This window comes from Nycticebus coucang, chromosome 9, assembly GCF_027406575.1.
Source record: "Nycticebus coucang isolate mNycCou1 chromosome 9, mNycCou1.pri, whole genome shotgun sequence".
Classification (NCBI taxonomy): domain Eukaryota; kingdom Metazoa; phylum Chordata; class Mammalia; order Primates; family Lorisidae; genus Nycticebus; species Nycticebus coucang.
The window spans coordinates 132,653,366-132,670,043 of NC_069788.1; the positions used below are offsets into that span (position 1 = coordinate 132,653,366).

The 16,678-nt window shown below is 38.3% G+C and overlaps 1 protein-coding gene across 2 annotated transcripts in view; it reads right to left on the reverse strand.

Moving 5' to 3' along the window:
- KCNH5 (potassium voltage-gated channel subfamily H member 5) overlaps positions 1–16,678 on the reverse strand; it is a 416,514-nt gene that overhangs the window by 92,215 nt on the left and 307,621 nt on the right. For both annotated transcript variants that reach the window (XM_053601259.1, XM_053601258.1), the window contains exon 9: positions 1,335–1,587. In XM_053601259.1, the coding sequence (XP_053457234.1) occupies positions 1,335–1,587 (253 nt within the window). The remainder of the gene's footprint in view (positions 1–1,334; positions 1,588–16,678) is intronic.

The window sequence follows — 16,678 nt, forward strand, 5'->3', positions numbered from 1 at the left end:
TTTATATATATACAATTTATATATATAAATTGTTCCTAGAAGAAATTTAACTTTAACTGTAATATTATTTATAAACAAGGAACGACTTACAAACAATGTGTGTGTGTGTGGGGGGGGGTGTCAGTCACTGCATTTTCTATAACTTGAAATTTTCATGGAACTTGTTTCCCTCGGAAGGGTTATTTCTTCTCAACTGCCTCTTCTGTCTTTTTCAAGTAATGGTGATTTTTGAAATCAGTTTTTCGCTTTCGTGTTAGACTTTGCTTTTGCAGCTTCTAAAATGCATCAATCTTTTATTTATAAGAATAAGTGGCATTCAAGCTACAGGAGGTTGACCTCGGTAGCTAAAAATCCAATAGTTTAAAAATGGAGCTCATTTTTCATGAGACACAAGCCATGAAAAATGCTATCAGAATAAAGTTGACATCCTGCAATTTTAACTTATTTTATCTGATAAAATACAAGGGATGGTTCTCCCCTGACCTCATTATTGTTTCCTTTTATATCTACACGGATTTCATAAACCTGCTACAGATACAAGAGCAGAAAATGATCTAAAGGGTCATTTAATAATTCTTTTTATCAAGATATGTCTTATCCTGTCCCTACATATGCAAACTTTGTAAATTTTGTCAATTACATCTACTGTCACTACCTTTTTTATTGTTGGAATTGTTATTAGTACAACTACCTACTTGGTCTTTTAGAATGAATTTATTATTAGCCAAATCATTTTTCTGATTTACAAATATGGATGGGTAGAATCAGCTTTATAAACCTAAATTTAATTGACTTACATTGTCATCACTCTAATGGCATAATTTTCAGCACACTGCTTGTCCACTGTGATGAGGCAGAAAAGAGTTGGAGTGAGACGGTCTGTGTCAAGCTCTAACTTGTTTACGAACTAGCTCAGTCAGTACACTTTTCAGGCTTCCCTCGTCTCCTCGCTAAAGGAAAGGGTTGAACTAGACCCGATCTGTCTGTTGCCCTCTGAGACTTAAATCCCAGGTTACTAACCTGAACCAAGCACCTTTCACATGTACCAATGGACATATATTGTACAAGGGACCTTAGGCTGTGCCCAGCTTTAGTCTAAAAGGTACGGTCTTACTATTGCCAAAGAGAGTTTAATCAAACCCTGGCTCGGCCCATTAGCCTGTGACCAATACTAATGTTCTTTGCTTAAGTAGAATTATTAGTTTTCACGATGACTCATCATCTCATTAGTGACCCAATTTCCAAAGTTACCAAAGGAATTTTCTCTTTAGAAACCCGAGAAGCAAAATAAAACTGTTACGCATCTGCTACTACATTAGGAAAGTTCACAGTACCTAAAATAGCCACCACCTCATCATCCTGGATGACTTCTAAGGATCCTGACACCACAAAGCACAGGGCATCCACGCTCTCTCCAGCATGGTAGATGAGGTCTCCAGGAGCACAGTGAATGGTTTGGAACTCTACCGCCAAGGCGCGCAGACACCCATCGCTGGCCAGTCGAAAGGCAGGATGTTCATTAAAAACCTTCCGGTTTAGATGAACACAGATATCAGCTCTCATATCCTTGGGACAGATGGAAAGGACCTAAAGAAAGGAAGAGATGTGTTAGTGAAAAGGAAAGAGCAAAGGGGCCACTTCCGGAGTGGGGGAAAGTCCAACAGTTACAGACCATGACTGGGTGTGCCGCATACTGTGCTGGGCACTGGTAAGGCCAAGTTGACAAGCCACAGCTCCGCTCTCCAGGAGGTGATAATCTAATGAGATGGGCTGATGCACACATGGCCAATTACAACCCAGCACCGCGTAATAAATGCTTTGAGAACAGTGTGGCTCTCCCCATAGAACACAGTCTCGAGGAGGTCAGGAAGAGTGCCAGAAAACAGTTAAGGTCATTGTGTCAAAGAAGCAACTAAAATAGGGTATTGACATTCATTGGAGACTAGCAGATGTTTCAGAATTTTGTCATGGCTAAATCAGAATTCAGGACTATGAACTTTAGTCCTTATCAAAGGTCAGTTCATATCAGCCAACAATAAGAAAACAAAGTCAACAGAAGCACCCTGGCAACTTGGCGTGCTGGCACTGTAAACACAGCTTCGTTCTTCACATATTTTTTTTTTTTTTCACTCTGAAAGAGTTTGCTTCTACAAATGAGTTCCTGTCCAGGGAAGAAAAAAGGTATTCGCGGCCCCTTTGCAAGACTTTGTCAACTGAAAACGTCAGTGTTGGCAACGTGAGCCTGTCACTGTGCAGGGCTATCCTTGCTTATTCCAGGCTTGGACTCTTCAAGACTGCTGAGGGCGAAATTCAGGCTTTAGACTTCCTTTAGAAAAGGAAGCAAATGGTAAAAAGTATTCTTGGAGAGCAAGAGGTAGACAGTTTTACTGGATGTAGTTTTTTGACAGGGCAATTAAAAACCCAGATTAAAATGGATGAGACCCTCACATTTAATAAGAACATCATCAAGCCAAATGTGATAGAACAATCCAGGACCACCCACTTTAAAAATGTGAGTGCACACTCATTTGGATTCCTCTCTTCCAACTACTTTGGTAAACTATTACTTACAACCAGAAATGTTTTTTTTTTTCTTTGATAGGATTTCAATCCCTCCAAGCTAAAGCTAAATTGATTTTATCCCAGTAAGTTATATTGTATGATATTTTAATATTAAGTATTTTTCTCTCCACTACTAATTGGACTTTCAGCTTTAAAAAATTACCCAAGGCTTGAAAATACCCCAGACTCTGCTTTTCACTCGGGGTCCCACTATCAATGAGAAACTGGCTGCTTCCCTATGGAAAAGACAAGCTGATCACAAACATAAAGACCATTAATTAAATTATGCATTTGATATCCTTTCTCTTAACCATTCCTAATACTGTGCATATATTTCATATCACTCAATCATCTCTGTGGATTTTTTAATACCCCCTCAAATTCCTATAAGCACCAGCAATCCCCTCATCTGCCTTTCTGCAACTTCTCATCTTTGAGGTAAGGGATTGCCTAATAGAGCTTTAAAAACAATGGGCGCTCTGCTTCCATGTCAGTTATTTTACATTACAGTGTAATGTTTTCTTTAATGTAGTGACCTGTAGTAACTTTGGACAGTATCAGTCATTCTGCAGGCACTGAGTGAGCCTCTGGGATGGGCCGTGTCACTGTGTTAAATTCCTGGAACTGGAAGGATGAAGGATAAAGGTGGTGGCCTTTCCACAGAGGAGCTCACTAACCACAGAGGAGAGGACACAAGCAAGTAAAGGGACAATTATAACACGATGAATAAAGTGCTGTGACAGTGGCATGTCCAGGGGGCGGGTCATGTGCTGCCTGACAGTAACTCATGACATAACAGTCGGGCTCAAGAGGACACCATATTTGATTTCTCTACACCGCATCTGTGAAATGGGGATAACAATCGTGTTTATATCATAGGCTTGTTGTAGGAATTGAATGAAAGGGTGCGAATGTAGCCTAGGTTAGCCTGGCACACAGCAAGAAACACTAGCTTTTGGTTTCCCTACTGAACATGTGTATTTCTGCAGAGTTTATTTGGTGCTTTGGCTCTCAACGAAAGCAAGTCGCTTTTCCATTTTCCTTCCCTGTCTAAAGTCTGAGCTGTTTGAAAGGTTTCCAGAAAAAAATTAAGAAAATATTTCAGCATGAACCTGAAAATATTTTAGGCACTGGTTAAGATTAATATTTTTTCTGAAGTTAAAATTAAATTAGCCCTAAAAAAAAACAGAAAATGAAAAGATTTTAAATACATACATAAACATTATACTGAATAGCATATTAGGAAAATGGATTGCTCTATTTTGATCCATCTATGATAAGGGACTTTCACTGTTTCAATTCATTTTGGTGATAGTCATTGTATGTCTTTCTACGTATTTCTTTCAGGATTCACACTGCATATGAAATCTTCTAATATTTTCAATATTCTGTTCAGTGGCATATTCATACTGCATATGAAATCTTCTAATATTTTCAATATTTTGTTTAGTGGCATATTGAAGGGGGACTTTTTATTGCATTATGAATACATCTTTTCTTTTTCATTTCACTTCTTTTATGACACTAACTCATTCATTGTTTTGATGGATGGCATCTACTTATGTTTAGATGTCATGAAATGACCAGTTAAAACTTAGAGTTAAAACAGATCAACTGACGCTATACCCAGTGGCAAGCTCCTTCCCCATCCAAGACAGATAATATGCTTTAGCTAGTGCTTATGTCATCAAAGTTTGAGTATCTTGCTACTCATCTTAGTGAAGACACTTAGAACTATCTTAGCCAAGGCAAGATTTAGTTTTAAGTAATAGAACAAAATGGTCATTCAAGATAACTCTCACATGCGGCCCAGTGGTCCCAATTTCAACGTGTTCTACCTTAAATGTCATATCCGATATATTGTTGATGGATTCCCTAATAGATGCCTCATTGTTATAAACAAAACACTATATTTTGGCAGAAAATTTCCATATTAAAAGTGATTTTTTTTGTCTGTTTCCAAGATGGTTCATTTCTCCCCTTTTCACATTAGAATGTTAATAAATTGGGCTCTTCATTAAGATGGGAAATACATTTTCCTTTTGGAAGAGCTCTGGAAGTATAAAAGGAATCATTTTGCAGAACCCTGCAAGCCAACTTTGAAAAAAATGAAGGCCCCGGTCTGAAAAAGAAGAGCTTTTTGATATTACTTATGAAATCTATTAAACTCAAGGTCAAGAGGTACATTAGCAGATGGGTTCTCAGGCTCCAAAGATTTAACCTCAACACTGTGAAACAGAGAACAGAACAAATGTCACGTTATTTCTGCTTTCCTCAAATATCTGCTGCCTTGCTTTCCTACCCCACCAAAGACAGCCAAGTCCCAGCCGCACACGCGGAGCTCTCTGATGGGGACCTGCTTGGTCTTACTTTCTCTGCCCTGTGCTCCAGCCACGCGGTGTATGTCTCTGAACTCACCACGCTCTCTCACAACACTCTGCCTTTGCACCTGTGGCACCTGTCTTTCCTTTCAAGTAGCAGACCCCAGCATCCCTTCTCTGCTGGTCATCTCTGCTCCTCTGTGAAGTGCCACCATCCCCCTCTCTACCATAACCACTGTCTATCTGTGCACAGCTCTCTCACAGAATTTAGTAACCTTCGGGAGATGAAAATGAGAGCAAGGGGTGTTGCTATTTGTTGTGGTGGTTGTTAAATAATAACCAAAAATAGTAACATGGAATTATCACCAGAGATTTCAAACTTTTCTTTTCAGCTGTAAAATCATTCTTTAGTAATGAGGGGTCCTCAAACTTTTTAAACAGGGGGCCAGGTCACTGTCCCTCAGACCGTTGGAGGGTCAGACTATAGTTTAAAAAAAAACTATGAACAAATTCCTACGCACGCTACTTATTTTGAAGTAAAAAAACAAAATGGGAACAAATAACAATCACACAGTTGCATGTGGCCCACAGGCCATAGTTTGAGGACCCCTACAGTTCTTTTTAAATTAAACCTTACCTTAAGCCCAATATATAGAATAGATTCAAGCAGAATTATGCTAGGAAACGCTCTGCTGGGGAGACAGGCTCCCAGGCAGGGTTCCCCAGGGCTAACTCAGTCATTTGTTCAACCGTAGATACTGAGCACTGGTTAGGTATCAGTTTTGTACCCAACACTCTGCAGGAACCCCAGATCCATGACCAAAAACTTATACAGTGCCTGCTTCCCTGGAGCATCCGTTAGGCACGGTTTAAAAAAATCACTGCTCCTAGCTCCACGTCCTGCTTGACACATGAGGCAAACATATCTGATAAAAGTTACGTGGGGTGGGGGTATTTGCGAAACTTGGTAAATGTAGAATGTAAATGTTTTGGCACAGTAACTGAGATAACGCCGGAAAGGCTATGTTAACCACTGTGATAAAAATGTGTCAAATGGTTTATGAAGTGAGTGTATAATGCCCCATAATCATATCATTGTATACAGTTATGATTTAATAAAAAAATTAAAAAAAAAAAAAAGTTACGTGGGGTGATCCAGTCCTCTCAACAGATTCCAGCAAAACCCCAACTCCTGAGCTCCAGCTATTTATTACATTAAGCTACACTCCTGAGTGAATCTCAACCAGAACTAACGTTAACCCCTGACACTTTATGACATTTTCTAGTTCTCTGTTTACTACAAGAATATAAATGCAGATTTCTGAAATCATTAGGGTCCAATTAATAAATTCTTTAGTTTATTTATTAGGAAACTACTAATGCCCCATCACCACACCACGGAATAGCCTGGATTTTATTGGAAATTTCTTTCCATTTCCAACAAATGTATTGAATATTTGAATATGTTGGCAAAGGCATGAATGAGGTTTCATTGATAAGTCGTTTATATACCATTACTATTTGCCAGGGGAAGTCACCTTATTTGAAATACAAGTTTTTGTGTATATAGGAAAAGGAAGAAAACTAGTTATTAGCCTCGAGTGAGCACTGGAGGCTATCACTTTCACTCATGGTGACAGCAGTAATGTCACAAAACCCTAGAAAAAGAGAGAGTCTAAATATAATAATTAACACAGAAATCAAAATACTAAATCAAGATCCTCTAAGGAATGATTGACTGGAAAGACACAAAGAAAGAAGGCTTTATCCTCTCTCTTATTCACTTTGAATATATTCAAAAATGTATTTTAATATTCATTATACAAAATGTGGAAAATAAAAAAGGGAAGGAGACATTGCCATCACTTACACTCGCGTTATAGAGTATTTTTATAACACGTGAATCTGTGAAGTTTTATTTTTTCCTATAATCACTCAATATTTCAATCAGTTCCCATGCTATGAAATACTGATTTAAAAACATAATTGCCATCTTTGTATAATATTTCATGGAACAGTTATAACACAATTAATTTAACCATTACATTATAATTGGATATCAAGATTTCCATTTTTCCCTTTCATAAATCAAGCTACAACAACTACCCTTATACTTAGATTGTCTAAGCAGAGATTTTCATTTATTTATTTATTTATTTTATTTTATTTTTTTTGTAGAGACAGAGTCTCACTGTACTGCCCTCAGTAGAGTGCCGTTGCGTTACACGGCTCACAGCAACCTCTAACTCTTGGGCTTACGCGATTCTCTTGCCTCAGCCTCCCGAGTAGCTGGGACTACAGGCGCCTGCCACAAGGCCTGGCTATTTTTTTGTTGCAGTTTGGCCGGGGCTGGGTTTGAACCTGCCACCCTCGGCATATGGGGCCGGCGCCCTACTCACTGAGCCACAGGCGCTGCCCTAAGCAGAGATTTTTAGAATTAAAATTAATGGAATTAATGGACAAAATATAAAAACATCTTTAAAGCTGTTGCTACATTGTTTCCCATAAAAGATGTACCAAAGTATACTCTAACCAGCTGCGAATGAGAGTGTCTTGCAAGTTCTTTTTTTTTTTGTAGAGACAGAGTTTCACTTTATTGCCCTCGGTAGAGTGTGGCGGCATCACACAGCTCAGCAACCTCCAACTCCTGGGCTTAGGTGATTCTCCTGCCTCAGCCTCCCGAGTAGCTGGGACTACAGGTGCCCACCACAACGCCTGGCTTTTTCTTGTTGTTGCAGTTTGGCCGGGGCTGGGTTTGAACCCGCCACCCTCGGTATATGGGGCCGGCACCCTGCTCACTGAGCCACAGGCGCCGTCTTGCATGTTCTTAATAATCTCTCTCTTACATCTTCCATATGTGTTTGAAATGAGAAAGGCAATTTCACCTGAAACAACAATAGAATTGTATATCATACTGAGGCAGAAGCCTGAAGCTCTTTAGTCTTAGTGGGGATCACAGATGGAATTCTATTATAATCAATCTATAATAAACCTCCAATACACAGGTCAGTGGGGCTGACTCTACCTTCAGCGCCTGAAGGTAGTTGCCTAAACAAAGCTTCTTTTTGAGCATCTTACTGCTCTAAGATAAACTATTTGATCAGTTATCTATAAAATCCTCCATCAGGAGTAACACAGTGTCAGCTATGTTTAATAACACTTGATAAGTGAAAATGATCCCTCTATTTCTCAGGACAAAGGAATACACGCATTAAGGACATTTTGATAGGCACTCAAGTTACCACTGACATTTTTCAAAATCCCTCTTCCTTTTGATACAATTATGCCAGGCACTGTTAATTAATCTCTCCTCATGAATCCAACTGAATTGATATTAATGTAGTGCAAATCAGTGGAAGGAGTTAGGCAAGTGACATTTGCACACAAAACCTTTTGTATAATCCTTCCTGGGGAGAAGGAGCTCTAGTAGATTTCTTTGCAGAAATTTAATTTTCATTCATTTTCTGAGAAGGAAAGAAAGCTCACCTTTATTTATTAAAAAAAAAAAAAAAAAAAAAAAGTATAACCAGGCAGTCATGCAAAGCAAGGAGGAACCATTTCCTAGATGTTAATCTGACAATCTGTGGAGGTGTCAAAACCTCTAGGGAACTAACCCAGCAGGACCAATATAATGAAACCAAACCAAACCAAATTAGCTTCCATTATTTAAAAGTAGGAATTCATAGTTAGCAATGGTACACTGCTATAACCAATGAAAGATTATAGGCTAAAATTCATTGGTTTCACTTTAGACATAAATTTTCTATGCATATACTTCATTTACAAAAGTAAGGGATTTTTGGTTTTTATTTTTTTGTAGAGGCAGAGTCTCACTTTATGGCCCTCGGTAGAGAGCCGTGGCCTCACACAGCTCACAGCAACCTCCAACTCCTGGGTGTACACAATTCTCTTGCCTTAGCCTCTCCAGTAGCTAGGACTACAGGCACCCGCCACAACGCCCAGCTATTTTTTTGTTGCAGTTTGGCCGGGGCTGGGTTTGAACCCGCCACCCTTGGTATATGGGGCCAGCGCCCTACCCACTGAGCCATAGGTGCCACCCTAAAAGGTAGGTTTTGTTTCAAAAATACAGGGAACCAATCCCTATGAGCTCCTTCACCATCTTAGTTTTGCAATAAAGTGAGTACTGATGACATAAACAGCAGATGTTACCGTTTTTTAACTTGTTAAATGTGGAAATGTCTTGGGCCACTAACTTTCCAAAAGAAAGGCTATGATAAATTTAGAGTTTCCACAGTGCTCTTCACTTAGTCTGATGTCTCTACTTTTTTACGTGCAGATATTTGACTAGTGATATGTACACATGCCGTTCCACACATGTGTAAAGAATTCCTAAAATCGGAATACATTTTAAATATATTTGACTATACAGAAAAGTAAAGCTAGTATTTTTCCTATTGGCCATGATCTTTTTAAAGTTGCCTGTAACAAGTGATGTTCCCAGCTACTTTAAAAGAATGGCCTCCCTCATACACTATGCAGGAAAATTAACTGGAATCACCGCTTTGGAAAATTACCTGGCTTTACTGACAAAAGTTGAATATAAGTATCCACGAAGACTCAACAATTACAATTCTAGGTAAAGGTGCAACAGATATATATGTGTATGTATATGCGTTATATACACACGTACACCCAACACCAACTGTAAAGTAAAGGTATTGGCAGTCATAAAAAAAAATGAGTATTGAAGGAAGCAAAGAATATGTGGGTTATTTTTACATGACAGCTAATTCCAAAGAGAATTTGAGATCTGATTGTATAAAAGAATGTGTGTGTATGTGTGTATGTTAGATTTCTTTGCAGAAATTTAATTTTCATTCATGAAAAGAGAGAGAGATTCTCAGACATGTGTTTATATATTCTTGTATACATATGTGTATATACTCTCATATACAAGGTCTGAAACTTAAGTTTGCAAATTCCTAGAAAAAGTGCTACACGCATTGCTGAATCCCGCTATGGTAATCTTCCAAGTACTCCCCTTGGGAAGTTATGCATTGACACCAGCACATACCCTTTTTCCCTGAAAATAAGACAGTGTCTTATTTTAAGGTGTGCTCCCAAAGATGCGCTAGGTCTTATTTTCAGGGAACGTCTTATCTTTCCTGTAAGTAGGTCTCGGAGGATGTCTTATTTTCGGGGAAACAGGGTAGTCTACCCTTCAAAGCAACTTTGGAACTCTTTCTGGAAGACCATCAGAGCTGATGCTGTATGAGGTCTGACAATTAAGTTCATGAACTTGTCGCCATGCCCTTTTTGGCAGCACTATGCAAACAACTCAGGCTTCATAACCTCCATGTACCGGTGCCTTACAGCTGCGTCGACATGCGGCAATGTCTTGCTGAATGGTGCTCATCATTTTTGTTGTGTGTTTTGTAAGCCATCATGAAACTGCTGGAGCTTGAATTAGAGCAACAAACAAACAATAAATGTCTTGTTAAACTTAGCAAGAGTGGAAGTGAAATCAGGAAAATTAGTCCAGGTTTATGGGGATAATGCCATGAAGAAAATAGCAGAGCACAAATGGATTAAACATTTTTCTGAAGGGAGAGAAAGCCTCACTGATGAAGAGAGGTCAGGGCAGCCCCAGTAAGGGAAGCCATTGTCTAGATGTTAATCTGACAATCTGTGGAGGTGTCAAAACCTCTAGGGAACTAACCCAGGACCAATGTAATAAAACCAAACCAAACCAAATTAGCTTTCATTACTTAAAACTAAAGCTCATATTGAGCAGTGAAACACTGCTATCACCAATAAAAGATTAAAGATTAAAATTCATTGGTTCAAGGAGAACCAAGGAAAACTTCTTCAAATTTGTACACAAAATCATCAGCTGACTACGAGAAGCATAGAAGACCAAGTAAAAATCAATAGAGGGACAGAAAAATCTTAACTGAAAACCTTGGCTTTAGAAGTGTGTGCAAAAATGGTCCTGAAGGAGCTCAATAAAGAAGAAAATCAGAGTTGAAGTTTGCCAAGACATTTTGGAGAGGCAAGATGATGTTTTGGGCCCTAGTGATGAAACATGGGTACCAATATAACCTGAAGTGAAGTGGCAAAGTTCATAATGGAAATCAGCCGATTCTCCACAACCAAAAATGCTCCATCAGTCCAAATCAAGAGTCAAAACAATGTTGCTAACATTTTTGATCTGAGAGGGATTATTCATCATGAATTTGTACCAAGTTCACTATTTGGAGTTGCTAAAAAGGCTGTATGAAAAAGTTAGACAAAAATGACCTAAAATTTTGACCAACTTAAGGCTCTTGCATCACGACAGTGCGCCAGCTCACACAGCATCGTCTGTGAGGGAGTTTTTAGCTAGCAAATAAATAACTGTAGTGGAACACCCTCCCTAATCACCTGATCTGGTCCCCAGTAAATTTTTCTTTATCTGAAGATAAAGAAAATATATAAAAGAAGACGTTTTGATGACATTCAGTACATTAAGGGTAATATGATGACAGCTCTGATGGCTATTCTAGAAAAAGAGTTCTATCATTGCTTTGAAGTGTGGACTAGGGGCTGGCGTCAGTGCAGAGCTTCCCACAGAGAGTACTTCAAAGGTGACCATAGTGATATTGAGGAATGAGGTATGTAACACTTTTTCTAGAATGAGTTCAAGATTTAAAAATCAACTTTACCTCTTTCATGTTTACATGGATGGAGCTGGAACATATTCTTCTTAGTAAAGTATCCCAAGAATGGAAGAAAAAGTATCCAATGTACTCAGCCCTACTATGAAACTAATTTATGGCTTTCACATGAAAGCTATAACCCAGTTATAACCTAAGAATAGGGGGAAGAGGAAAGGGAGGGGAGGAGGGAGTTGGGCAGAGGGAAGAGGATTGGTGGGATTACACCTGCGGTGCATCTTACAAGGGTATATGTGAAACTTAGTAAATGTAGAATATAAATATCTTAGCACAATAACTAAGAAAATGCCAGGAAGTCTATGTTAACCAGTGTGATGAAAATGTGTCAAACGGTCTATAAAACCAGTGCATGGTGCCCCATGATCACATTAATGTACACAGCTATGATTTAATAAATAAATAAAAAAGAAAAAAGATTTAAAAATCAAGTATATATAAAACAACAGCTAGAAAAGTTAACCTTCAAAAGACTGAGAACTTATTAAGCAAAAGAAAAAAACTGAGATAAAACAAAATACCGACATTTGAGCAATTTAAATCACATTGAAACATTTTTTCACAAGTCTAACACTCAGAGTATAGATACCGTGTTTATACGCGTACGTGTGTACACACATCCTATGTACGTGTCAGTATGTCTATGTGTGAAATGACTCCCTAAATCAGAAATCTGTCACAGAGCACAGAGAAATCTTTCCCTCACTCTCCCAGGATGCTCACATTTATCAGAGGAGATCAATATGTTTTTATTGAGTAAACCCTGTGATGTTATTACTTATAGTTGAAATAGGATCACAATATTTGAGATTCCTGGTAAATTAAACTCTTCACTATAAGTAAAGTTTGCCTCAGGAATTTAGCTCTGAAAGAATAGTGGATTGGGCAAAAAAACATAGTTCCTTAAACATTTCTATGCAGGAGTATGCTTTTGAAATTTCTGTGGCAGTGATTCATGCACAAATAAAACATCAGGAACAACTCCAGTAAATATAAGCAATATAATCTGCATAGTAAATATAATTTTAATGGTAATAAAATGAAAAGGTAAACCTGAAACTGAAAGAAGATATCTATAATAATAAGAAATCTATAATACTTAACCCTATAAAGAAGTCCTATCAATACACACACACACACACACACACACACACACGTATCAACAAGAGAAAAGCAAACAAAAAAACTTTTAAAGGCACAGGAATGGAACTGTTCATAAGAAAGAGTACCTAAGTGATCAATAAGTCTTTGCAAGTTTTTATCTGTCCTTCACTTCTGAGGACATCTTGGCTGGTCAGTTTCCTTTTCTTTCAGCACTTTGAATACATCACCCAACTCTCTCCTGACCAGCAGCTTCTGCTGAGAATCTGCTAACGGCCTTACCAGGCTTCTGTTGCTCGTGAAGAATGTTGTGTGACCGGATATTATCCTACAGAGGAACCTCTTTCTTTTGTGGCTTTCACATTTCTGTCCTTGTCTTTTTTTTAGGTATGTATTTAAGGTGTACAACACAATTTTTCTTATTCCAAAAAATGTAATGGGTACAGGTGTTTTTGGTTACATGGATGAACTTTATCACGCTGAAGTCAGGGCTTTCAGTGTGCCGGTCACCAGAACAGTGTCCACTGATATCTGTTAGGTAGAGCTGTGTCTCTCGACCTCTTCCACCTCTGCACTTTTCAGTTTTTAACATCCATTACATCACTTTATGGTCATACATAGCCCTCATTTAGTGCCCACTTGTAAGTGAGAACATGTGGTATTTGTTTTCTATTCCTGAGATATTTCATTTAAGATAATAGGTGAAACAGTCTCCATTACTACAAAAAAAAAATATTTTTTTCTCTTTAAGGCTGCCACTTTTTCCAATCACTGGAAGTATTAATGTTAGGCAAATTTGGTCAAAATTAAATTGTATCATTTACAGAAAAGAATATCTTGGGAGCCATCTAATTTTACCCAGTAAGTCCTGGTGCAGAGTGTCCATCATATTAGGTTATTGAGTGAGAAATGTCTGATTTCTTTAAGTATTACGTATCTCTGACTATTACGTATCACTCCAAGTACTAAGTATCACTTGGTATCTCTGACTATTCACTGTGACACTCGTTTTCTTTTCTTGTCTTTTTTTTTTGTGAAGGCATACCCTTTCAAACACATATTTTGACTTGGGATTATCTCTCAAAAACATCTTTAGAGCAATTTTCGTGACATGGTGGATAAGTGAAAGATTTGTGTTATTTTCAAATACAGAGGAGTTCCATGATGGAACCAACACAGTAAAGGCAGCTTGAAATTTCAACACGTTTGGGAAGGATACGGCTAACAAACACTTAGCAAGTTCCATTCTGGTGATTTTAATCTTGAAAATGAGCCATGTGGATAATAATGAGTTGAAAGCTGTAGTTGCAGCAAATACTCAGCCTACACCTGAATTAGCAGCAAAGACTGATGTTCCTATTCCAACAATATTTGGCCCTTTGAAACGAACTGGCAACGTAAAGAAGCTGGATAGATGGGTTCCAGAAGAATACGACAAGCGTCAGAAAATAAATCATCTCAAAGCTTGCCTTTCTTATCTGTCATAAGATAAAGGTGAAGCATTTCTAAACCATATTGCTACGTGATGAAAAATGGACTCTTCTGGACAATTAAAAGCATTTGGCACAATAATTGGATACAGATGAAGTGCTGAAACACAGTCAAAAACTAAATAGTCTCCAAACAAAGCTAATGGTGTCTGTTTGGCTGTCTAGCCCCGGTGTCCCCTGACAATCGATTACAGAGCATGTCTATTGGATGACACAATAAGGATGTTTACAATTAAGCAGCCTATTTCAGTCAATAGAGACAGGCTATTTCTTTTGCAAGACTATACTGTCACACAAACAACACTGTTCAAACTACAGAAGCTGGACTTGGACACTCTGTCATCCACCATATTCACTAGAACTTGCACCAACTAACCACTTCCTCCAGGCTTTGGAACACTTCTTGCAAGGAATAATACTAAATTCTCAACAAGTGGAAATACCTTTTGCAATTTCATTGCAACTTGCTTTCCAGGGTTTTTTGCTGCTGATATAAACCAGCCACCATTAAGATGACAGGTTAGATCAGGTCCCATTCATTTATTTTTGGTGTTGCTACAATTGCCAAGGGTGCCTTCTTCCTAAAATCTTTTTCCAGGACAATATTATTAAGAGTTTTTCTCACACTTTCTCCCAGAGTTTTTATCATTTTACATGATCAAACTAAAAAGCTTCTGCACAACTAAGGTTACTAAAACATATAGACAGCTTTCAGAATGGGAGAAGATATTTGCAGGCTACGAATCCCACAAGAGGCTGATAAAGAGAACTCAAACTCATCAACAAAGAGCAAACAATCCCATTTATAAGTGGGCAAGAGACAAGAACAGAACTTTTTCTAAAGAAGACAGACTAATGGCCACCAAACACATGAGAAAAATGCTCATGGTCCCTCATCAACAGAGAAACGCAAATCTAAGCCACCCTGAGATATCACTTAACCCCAGGGAGAATGGCCCACATCACAAAGCCCCACAGCTGCAGAAGTTGGCGTGGATGTGGAGAGAAGGGAACACTTGTACACGCTGGTGCAAACTAATACAGGCATTACAGAAAGAGGAATGAAGAGTCCTCAAAGAGCCAAAAGCAGACCTTCCATTTGATCCTGCAATACAAACCAGATATCTATCCAAAAGAAAAAAAAAATCATTTTGCCAGAAGGACATTTGCACTAGAATGTTTACTGCAGCTCAATTCACAATTGCCAAGATAGGGAAGAAACCCAAGTGCCCATCAACCCACGAATGGATTATCAAACTGTGGTATATGTACTATTCAGCCATAAAAAGATGGAGACTTTACATCTTTTGTATTTATCTGAATGGGGTTGAAACAAACTCTTCTTAGTAAAGTATCACAAAAATGGAAAAACAAGTATCCAGTGTATCCAATATTAAACCAACAGATAAATAACTACACTCCCTGTTGCTGTGAGCTGTGATGCCACCGCATTGTACCCAGGGTGACAGCTTGAGGCTCTGTCTCAAAAATAACTATACCCCCACATGAGGAAAAAACAAAATCAATTCAAGTGAGGGAAAGGGGGAGGTAGGGAGAGAGAGGAGGGGAAGAGGGAGGGGGACTGGTCAGCTCTCGCCTAATTGGCACAACCAACGAAAGGGTATACAACACACGCCCTAGGCGAAGGCTCAACTATAACTTAAACATTACCTAATGAATGTAAACAATGTAACCTAATCATCTGTACCCTCATAGGAGTCTGAAATCAAAAGGAAAAAAGATGACATGTTAGGCATATACTTGGATGAATTGTATTGCTTCTGTTTGAGATGTAATTAGCAAAACTTTTAATTTGAAATCAGACTTCAATTTAATGACCTAATATGTGGAACATGTGTATGAGGTTGCATTAAAAACGGTTCCGTTTTCCGCATGCAGGTTGCTTGCCTAACTCACCACAAGGAAAAGACAAACAGTTACAATGACAGGCAGGTGCGAGCCTGTTGCAACAGGAAGCCAGGTTCTAGAGGGGTGGAAGTTAGGAATGTCTCCACACACACTAAAGCAAAGGGAAAACTAGGCCATTTTATAATTGTGTGGTTAACTTTATGACTGTGAAACCTCTATCTTCACCTCATATGGCAGAAGCAGCTTCTCAGCTGACATCACGTAACACATTTCTATCACTAAATGTAGCGTCTACTCTCTTAAGTCTATATCAATTTTGTTAATAAGTCCTGCAAACACAACAATGAACACCACTAAGCTATCTGTTTGCTTAGTAATATATACACTGTCATAGCAACTAAAATTATACACTGTTTTAGGACCAAAAATTAGCAAACTTTCCTTAGTTGCACAGCCTGTTTAGTAGCACAGGGGAAATATATTTTTTAAGTTTAACAAAATGCCTTTAAGACTCATTAGTATTCTACAACATCTCAGACACACCAAATTATCATCTTTTTTGAAATAGCATATTGTGTTGACATTATTAAAATGAGCTTCAGGGAAATAAGCTCCAACTTAAATTTTAGTTTATGTATAATTTACATCGGTATTTGTCACC